We start from the raw sequence: 9,879 nt of genomic DNA on the forward strand, positions 1-9,879 counted from the left end.
TTTCCTTGACAATATGAAACCCCATCCAATAAAAGAGGAGTTTCCTTCACCAAATAAAGAGGAGGCTCCTAATATGTAGCCAAACACAACAATCAATTGAAATTCAAGATGTTTAACATTTATGAATATCAAGCTGTCATCCTAAGATATAGCTGAGGAAGTTTTCACAAATAAAGATGACAACATAAGATGTGGCCAACAACATCAATCACTTCAAAAAATTGTTAGAGATGCTAGCACCTGTTGAGGCACCAATTCAAAATGTACATGCAGTCATTGCCTTGCTTGCATTACTAGCCTAATCTTATGACAGTCTGGTCACTTCATTTGACATAGAACCCAGATCGCCATAATAATGCAAGAGAAGACATGAAAGAAATATTCAAGGTTGATAACAAAAAACACAGTTTTCTTTCAGCAAGTAGGAACAAGAAGTTCGAGAAAAAGGTTGTTGATCTGACACAAAAATGAGATTCACTTGCAATTATATTTTTTGTTGCTAAAATAGCAAGGTATAATTCATTTATTGCAGAAAGCAATGGCACCACACCAAAGGAGCATTGGAAAATGTTTTCAGTTGAAAAGGAGGATAAAGCAAATGTGGCAACATACTTCAGGTAGTCTGAGCCTACTTCTTACATCAATGCTCCACCGGTTAGCGCCCTTGCATTTTTCCGTGGTCATCCTTCCTAGCAAGCATGTGAAAATTAATGTGCACCAAATTCCTCTCACAGAATTGAATATATTTGTACTCAAAATCTCACCCCAATGAAAAGCCCAAATAAACGATGCACCTGGCAAAGTGCACAGGCAGGCACAGTGGATGCAGGAAGCTTGCAATGGCGGTGGTTTAGGATTATCTGATTTTCATGGCCTCCATGGCGAAGTGGGTAGTACACAATCAAGCACACTGGATGCAGGAGCTTGAGTTTGCAATTGTAATGGCGATGGTTTATTGTATTTTTTTTCAACTAAAAAAATTGTGTTTGGAGCAGTTTTCAGATATATATAATTTTGCTTGAGATTGGACCGCGTTTGGAGCAATTTTCAGATATATATAATTTTGTTTGAGATTAGACCTCCCTACTTAACTATTAACCATTAAACCACGTCCTAAAAACTATTGAAGATGTCTAAATGGCTAAGTGGTTCGTTATAAATCTGGTAATTGATGACGATGCAATGGGAAAACACCTTCAGTGTCGCTTGAACCTGCGCCCAAATGGAGACCTTGAATGTATATGTTTCGCAAGACGTTGAGAGCTGCCAATGCAGACAATTTATAGCAGCACGGGGTGGGATTCGTATGCATGGGTCTTCCAGGCACCTGCCAAAATGGTGGACGTCATTGTTCACAGAGTATAATTTACCTTACGCCTAAGGCACAGCCTGCCGGGATTCAACACCGCGAGCGGACCTGCGAGGTGAGCAAGCACCGTGAGCAGGAGAAACGAATGCTCGAGAGGACCTGTTCCGGTTGTGCGAATGGAGCAAATGAATGTTTGGTGCGAGGGATTGTTTGAAATTGCGTGGGTGTTGGTTGCCAAAATGGTGGATGTCATTGTTCACAGAGTATAATTTACCTTACGCCTGGGGCACAGCCTGCCGGGATTCAACACCGCGAGCGGACCTGCGAGGTGAGCAAGCACCGTGAGCGGGAGAAACGAATGCTCGAGAGGACCTGTTCCAGTTGTGCGAATGGAGCAAATGAGCAAGCACCGTGAGCGGGAGAAACGAATGCTCGAGAGGACCTGTTCCGGTTGTGCAAATGGAGCAAATGAATGTTTGGCACGAGGGCTCGTTTGAAATTGCGCGGGTGTTGGTTGCTAGCTCGGAGGTGATGGGTCAAAAAAGCGTTAATTAGTGTCATATGTTATTGATAGCTTTACATAGTGTTATATGTTATCCATTGCCTTACGGCGTTTTCTTTGCAACGTCTGGTGCAAATGCTAGTACTTTACTTTAAAAAAATAAAAATAAAAATTTATTGCCTTGCCCGTACTAAATTAAAATCCATAAAGTCTCAGGGTAAAAATAGGTTGAGAGGAATACCTAAGCTGCATGTCGTGATGTCCTATTGCTCCACAGGGAGGCCAGATCATAGCCCTCTTGTATCCTCTCTTCATGTATATAACAAGGAACGATCTGTGCACCTTCGTTATCTATAAAAGTCGATAAATATAATTAACACCGCCTCTCTTCGAACATTCGTTCCTCCATTTCTTTCTTGTCATTCTTGTTCTCCTTCTGCAAGTTCTCCCAAGACTTTCAAGATCAGCCCAATTCCGATTGCTTCACAATACACAAATTCATCGGCAGAGGAGAAGCCAAGCTCCTGGATGTGAATACGGTTAATGCAGCCCAATTCATCAGTCGCAGAAAATTACGGATTCGATAAAATGATATAGCAAACTAGGGACGCCATAGCCATCAGTTGCGAGAGGTATGTTTCATTCCCACATCCCACATCAGTTTTCAACCAGACCACGTTGATTAGTGAAGTGGATCCCGCTTCTGTAAGAAGCACTGGTTAGAGGACTCGCAGTAGCCTTACACCAATTAGAAGTATTACCCTTCTTTAACATCTATGCAGAGCACATGTATTCCCCAATTCGATCATAATATCAATATTGCTCATTCTTCTCCAACAGCGGATGATATTTCTGCTAAATTCCCAAATTATTTTAGGGCTTATTTGGGAGACCATCTCTACATCGCATTCTTGGCATTCAGCATTCTACCCAGGTCAAGGCGTCGCCCAAGTACCTTAAGGTAAACGAAAATTTCTCTGAGTTTCAGTCTCAGACTTTCACTGTATAACGTGTTGTTTATAAGAATAATTTGATTTCTGAATACCGGAAATTTCTGCAATCAGGTATGAATTCTCGGATTTATAATAGAAATTATCACATATCTCATGGTGAAGATAGAGGTCAGAGGAATTCAAGCATAAGAAGCCTCGGTTTATACAATCAAAAGATTGCAAACCAGGAGAACAGTATGGGTGGATCTCTCTATTTGCTGGTAGATGCCATTGAGCTATTAGAAGGTCAGCAACATCATATAACTGTAGGCATCGAAATTCAGGAAAAGGTTTCAGTCCAGGTTTTACCCAAAAACACCCTAGGGCTAAAGAAAAATGCTTTGGGCAAACCTAGTTTGCAACACCATGAATGCTTGGATGAGGGTCAAAGTTTGGAGTCTGTAAAAGAATTGCCCTTAAATAAGGTTAGTGAACCTGGAGATTTCCAACATAGTTTCAACAGCATTTCAAATGTGTGTAAGATAGGGCAAGGAACCACACCTGGGATTCGTTCGAAGCGAGGAAGATTACAAGCCTTCCCCTCCAAGTATTCAGACTCTGTATTGCAGCCATGGAAGAAAGTTTCAAGAAAGGTACCCAACTGTTCTTGACTCTGTATTGCAGCCATGGAAGAAAGTTTCAAGAAAGGTACCCAACTGTTCTTGACTCTGTACTGCAGCCACGGAAGAAAGTTTCAAGAAAGGTACCCATCTGTTCTTGACTCTGTATTGCAGCCACGGAAGAAAGTTTCAAGAAAGGTACCCAACTGTTCTTGACTCTGTATTGCAGCCACGGAAGAAAGTTTCAAGAAAGGTACCCAACTGTTCTTGACTCTGTATTGCAGCCACGGAAGAAAGTTTCAAGAAAGGTACCCAACTGTTCTTGACTCTGTATTGCAGCCATAGAAAAAAGTTTCAAGAAAGGAACCCAACTGTTCCTGATTTTTTTTGAGGTAAGCTGACGAAGCTCAGAGCTCAACGTAACCTGATGAAGTTCAGGGCTCAAACGTAACTCGATGAAGCTCAAGGCTGAAACATAACTTGATGCTTATTGTGTACTCACATTCTCACTGTGATTTGGGAAGGTTTAATTGCATCATGCTCCCTAGCATTTGGGAAGGTTTAATTGCACCATGCTAGTGAGCATTTACAATGTTTGGGAATTTTTATTTTGAGTTAAAATTTAACTTATATTTATTAGGTACATTCACATTCTTACTGTGGTTTCAAAGATTACAGGCCTTCCCTCCAAAGTATTCACTCATTGTTGCAGCAGTGGAAAAAAGTTTCATGAATTTGAATAGACTGTTAGCAGTAGCCATCACCCTATTCATGGTCCTGCAGATTGCAACCATCAATAAATGACATTGGCTTTTAGTAAAATTCGTGTTGAACATATTTTACTTTAGTTGTATTATTTTGCATTTTTGTTTTTTTGAGATTTTCTAGGTCCAGCTCTATTGTGCTGATATTTTTTTCTCGTCATGATATATTTACAGAGTGAAGTTTAGAATTAACCTGAAGTTTACAATTAAATATTGTGTGATGTGTTAAAGAACATAGCCATTTCAACAGAGCAACAAATTTTCTTGTTGGGTTTTTCTTTCACCCATGTTTCTTTGTAGCTAAGTTACCCATTGATTCGTCACTGTGGTTTTTTTTAGCTTTTATAATTTGCAGAAAGAAAAATTGGAAACCTTCATTAACTTTCAAATTGTAAAATATGATTTAATAAATATGTTTTCTAATGATGAATTGTTCGTGTTATGAGTAGGTTTAGCAAAGATTATGATTAAATTTATCTCTAATTTAATCTTTATATATCATTCTAATGAATGAGTATTATTGTAATTAGGTTTTATAAGTTTAATTGAAATATAATTTTGAAAGGTTAATTTATGTTAATTGTGATATTAGTATTTAGTAAAGGTGTTTTATTTCTTATTTTTTGAATTATTTATATTGTTAAAACGTAACAATGTGTAAAAAAAGAGTTGCATGTATATTAAAATGATTGAATGGTATCATATATATAAGAATGAGGATAAATTTATTTTGGTTTTTGATTTATCAATTTTTTAGAGGGATAAAATCTTTAGAGGTGGGAATCTTTTGTTTTAATTTTGGGCTTTTCCGTTAAAAAGAAGTTTGTACCTAAAGAGTTTTGATTTGATAAATGTTAGTAAAATACAAGAAGACCATTGATTGATGATATTTCTCATTTTATATTATAAAAATATATATAATTTTTCACAAAAACTATTGAAGTTACTTATTAAATGATTGATGGTACTTCTCATTTTATATTATGAAAATATATATAATTTTTCACAAAAATTATTCAAGGCTTTTGTAAGTAATAAAAATATTTTGAATAACTTTGTAAATTTATGAAACAATCATTGTATCAATAACATTAGGAAGAAAATGTATCTTTTAGTTTTATGATAATTCATTGCCCATTATGGTGGAGGAGGTGTGTATGCATTATGCATTAGGTGTAATGTAAGTGTTACCACTCAAACTAGCAAGGGTCCTAGGAGAGGATCGTATAGAGAAACCACTAGGGTAAGGGCAACAACAGAGCGATAGCACACAGTCACCTCAGTTAAGGCTTCTTGCTCTTTACGGACTTTCACCGATGGGAGGAGCCCTGGTATAAGAGGAATCACAATAATGGATGTGTCAATGAGAGGATGAAGGGTGATTCCCAAGGCCAATTCCTAAGAGAGACTCAATTGTATGGCTTTCTTGCTTGGAAAGCAAGGTGATAAGCTCTCTAGGAATAGCTAAGAGGATTCTCGAGGCCAGGGTTTAGGGATATAACTTGTAAATATGATTCCTAGGCCCGGAAATCCTTATGGAGACTTGGTCATTATGTGATCTTTGCGGAGTTGGAGTTGTAAAGTTGCAGGACCACACAAGACCAAGTAGACCCAGAATTAGGTCAAGGAAGTGGAATTAATCAATTAAGGAGGGGCTTGACCTAATTGTGGAAGGGAAAAGGATCAATGGACAAATAGTCTTAGAATAGAATACAATGATCCAAATGAGGTCACTAGCCAAGGGAAACATAGGGCAAGAAATGATCATTGAGCTAGGGCTTGTAATATCTTAAGATCCCACTGTTAAAATTTCGTGAAATTTGGAGGGCCTCTAGAGGAAACTCTAACATAGTAATGGACAAGAAATCAAACTCTTTTGATGGCTAGAATGTGAGATACGTGATTGCCTAAATGACCTATGGAGGCTAGGCCTAGCAAGAGAAGGAGAGGTGAGAGAAATATGTGTTTAAAGTAACCACCTATGGAAGGATCAATGTCTTCTCCTTTGGGAGAGATGGAGTGGGCTTTGGCTTGTACAAGTGTCCCCAAGATCAATAAGTGTGTTAATCAAGGACCCTATTAGGCAGTTTCAGCTTTTAAAGAGGGTAACATGTCCATGGTACATCCATCAGGTGGCAGGTGGAAATTGATATAGTGGTGGAATGGAGTGGGGATCAAGATAATCATCCAAACCACTTGTCATGGCACAAGGGTAGCTATAATAAGGGAATCCCACACCTGGGTATATATGAGTATAGGAGGGAGCGAATTATGGTACATGAGTTATCTCGACTTTTATTTTTTCACCCTTCTTCATATTCATTTCCCCTTTTATTGATTTTCTTCATAACTATTCGGAGCTCCAGGAGATGAGAGAATGATGTGTAGTATATAGCAGTGGACACCCCCTTAAGGTGGGGCAGTTCATCACCCACTAGGGGTTGGGACAATCATGGGTTCCTTAATGATGGAGGGGGCTCATCTAGGGCCCATAGGAACCAGGGAAATGGCCATGGATAAGGGGTAGAGCTCATGTTTGGCTTTTTCCCGAGTGCTAAATTTGTATGTCCCAACCATATTTTGCATTTTGTAGTACATTTCCTGTTAAGAGTGACCAAATTATGCTTTTTCTTTTCTTTTTAGCTGCATCAACCTTCGGGGCATCGTTTCAAGCCCGACTTAAGGTGTGGGCAAGGGGAGGGGGAGGCTAACCCTATGTGAACTCAGTGGACACAAGTGAGCATGCATGGGAAAATAAATGAATGGGGCAAAAAAGAGTGGAAGGTGGGTGATGCATATGGTTCAGAATTCGGATATTCCACAATTTTCATTTTATGTTGTTTACGTTTTGAGTCTAGAACAAGACTCATCATCAGGACTGATTTACAAAGAAGAGAAACACGAGTTATAAATATGACCAAAGAATTGTAAAATAAAGCCAACCAGTTCAAGATTGTTTATTTTATTTTAATTATTTATTATCTTCTTCATAAAATATTTGTTTATTTTATAAATTTCTCTATTATTTACTTTGTTATAATAATGATTTACTAGCGTAATTGTTTACCTATTTTTATTAATATATCCATAATGGTTATAATAATTTATGATGTTATATATATTCCTACCTTTATGTTTTTTTGTAATAAGATTAGTTTCTTTATTTTTTTTAATTTAATTATATTCTAATTAAATTACAGTAGTTTATTTTACTATAGGCAAAGTGTTAAATTATTACTATAATGCCTATAGGTTTTAGATTTATTTCCGTTTATGTTATTGGCTGGTTTCTAAGGTATTTATTGAAATGAGTCCTAATATTGTTTAATATAAAGTCAATTTATTGAAATTTAATTATATTCTAATTAAATTTCAATAGTTTATTTAATTATATGTAAAGTGTTAAAATATAAAGTCACTTTATTGAAATCAATTATATTCTAATCAAATTTCAATAGTTAATTTAATTATATGTAAAGTGTTAAAATAAAGTCAATCCATGTTGTTTAATATAAAGTTAATTTATTGAAATTTAATTATGTTTTAATTAAATTTCAATAGTTTATTTAATTATAGGTAAAGTGTTAAAATATTGCTATAATGCCTATAGGTTTTAGATTTATTTATGTTTAGATGCATATGGTGCCGAGAAGTGGGACCACACAACCAAAATCAGGATTTCTCATGTAGTGCTAGCCCTAAAGCTAGTAGTTAGTAAAGGAGATCCCACGAGACTAGGGTACAAGTTTAACCACGAAATTGGGTAGTGGAGACAAGAGTACAGGCCTAGCCCACTCTTTCTGTCGCATCCCCCAACCAATCCATGCCCAAAAGTGCTCATGATAAGTAAGGAAAGTTACTCAACTATACCAATGAAAACCCATACCTTCGGGGTCGGAAGGCCCACCTTCAAACATACAAGCATAACAAGTGAGTGAGGGACCATATGACTCGCTCAGGTGGCGGAGATAATGGCACATCGAGCTATCTGGTGGCCGCAAGGGGTTGTTGGTTGTCCACTGAGGACCATTTAGAAGAAAAAATTTCTCCTATATACACTACCCACAGATGGTGAGTAATGATAAGTATTCCAACATTTTACATTATATTTTTTGAGTGCATTGTAAAATACAAAATACAAAATGTAAAATATAAGGCAAAGAGCTATCAATTTGATCAAAAGAAATTAGTTGGTATATAATGTAAAGTTAACATACTATTGTTTCTTTAACATGTTATATATAGTATAATAATCAATAATATTGATTATTGTTATTCCAATATATTATAATAATAATCATCTCCACTATAAGTATTATTATATTAGACCTTACATATATTATTGATTACACAAGATGACAATTCGAGATCATATGGATTGAGAGGGGAGAGGGGGAAAAGGAGAGGGATAGAGAGAGGGGGAGAGGCGGCGCGAGAGAGATATATAGTAGTATTATCTTAGATCTTACATATATTATTGATTACACAAAATGAAAATTCTAGATCATATGGATTGAGAGGGGAGAGGGGGAAAAAGAGAGGGATAGAGAGAGGGGGAGGGGTGGAGCAAGAGATATATAGAGAGAGAGATAGAGGTGGGGAGAATGAGAGGGAGGGATATATTGACAGAGTTGGAGGATAGGTGGAGAGAGAGAGAGAGTGATGGGAGAGGAGAGAGGGAGGTGAGAGAGAAAGGGAGAGAGAGGAAGGAAGAGAGAGAGGAGGGGAGAGACAAAGAAGGAAAGAGGGAGGGAAATACAAAGACATATAAGATAGAGGTGGAGAGAGAGGGGGAGTGACAAGAGAGATGGAGAGAGAGTGAGGGAGAGAGGAGAGGAAGCAAGAGAGAGAAGAGGAGACAAAGAGGGATAGAAGGGTAAGAGGGAGAAGGAGAGAGGTAGACACGGAGATGGAGGAGGGAGAGAGGGGGGAGAAAGAAGGAGATAGGGAGGGAGATAGTGATAGAGATAGAGGGCGGAGAGAGAGAGAGAGTGACGAGGGGAGAGAGAGAGGGACGTGGGAGAGAGGACGGAAGAGAAAGAGGAGGGGAGAGATAGGAGTTGGAGGGGGAGAGACAGAGGAAGCGAAGAATAAAGACGTAGAGAGTGAGAGAGAGGGAGAGAGAGAGGGAGTGGCAAGGGAGATATAGAGGTAACGAGTGATGGAGAGAGGAAAGGAGGGAATAGAGAGAGAAGGAGAGGGAAGAGGGATGAATAGAAGGGGGAGAGAGAGAGAGAGACATAGAGATGGAGGGGGAGAGAGGGCGATAGAGAGAAGGAGAGAGGAGGGAGATAGTGACAGATCTGGGAGAGAGAGAGAGATTGGGGGAGAGATGGAGGGAGTGGGAGAGGAAGTGAGAGAGAGAAAGGAAGAGAGAGAGAGATGGAGGGAAGAAGAAAGACATAGAGAGATAAAGGTGGAGAGAGAGAGAGTGATAAGGGAGACATGGAGAGAGAGTGAGGGAAAGAAGAGAGTGAGAGATAAGAGAGAGAGAGGGAGGGAGAGGAAGAGGTAGGGAGAGAGAGAGAGAGAGAGAGAGAGAGAGAGAAAATGTTTGGGGGCTGAAATAGAGAGACAAGGCAGGAGAGACGAAGGGAGATAGGGATATAGATAGAGGGGGGAGAGAGGGAAGTAGAGAGAGAGAGAGGTAGGGAGGGAGAGATAGATATGGAGAGAGAGGATGTGTGTGTTTTTGGGGGTGAGATAGAGAGACAAAGGAGGAGGGATGAAGGGAGATATAGATGTAGTTGGT

At 38.5% G+C, this 9,879-nt stretch overlaps 1 protein-coding gene across 2 annotated transcripts; it reads left to right on the forward strand.

The window, feature by feature from the left end:
- Positions 1–2,184: 2,184 nt before the first annotated feature.
- On the forward strand, positions 2,185–3,823 carry LOC149265519 (uncharacterized). 2 transcript variants are annotated; one of them, XM_089393167.1, is made up of 3 exons: positions 2,185–2,443; positions 2,689–2,772; positions 2,876–3,823. In XM_089393167.1, exon 3 carries the CDS (start codon positions 2,878–2,880, stop codon positions 3,412–3,414), a length of 537 nt encoding a protein of 178 aa, XP_089249293.1. In that variant the 5' UTR covers positions 2,185–2,443; positions 2,689–2,772; positions 2,876–2,877; the 3' UTR covers positions 3,415–3,823. The 2 variants fall into 2 exon arrangements, with proteins under 2 accessions (XP_089249293.1, XP_089249292.1); XM_089393166.1 differs by having other exon boundaries at positions 2,185–2,772.
- Positions 3,824–9,879: the final 6,056 nt, after the last annotated feature.

Source organism: Pinus tabuliformis, chromosome 6 (genome assembly GCF_031772625.1).
Source record: "Pinus tabuliformis cultivar Carrire ecotype Pingquan chromosome 6, CPIR1, whole genome shotgun sequence".
In the NCBI taxonomy this organism is placed as follows: domain Eukaryota; kingdom Viridiplantae; phylum Streptophyta; class Pinopsida; order Pinales; family Pinaceae; genus Pinus; species Pinus tabuliformis.

Excerpts from the sequence above, each read along its gene's own strand:
- LOC149265519 (XM_089393166.1), top strand. The coding sequence starts at position 2,878 with ATGAATTCTCGGATTTATAATAGAAATTATCACATATCTCATGGTGAA.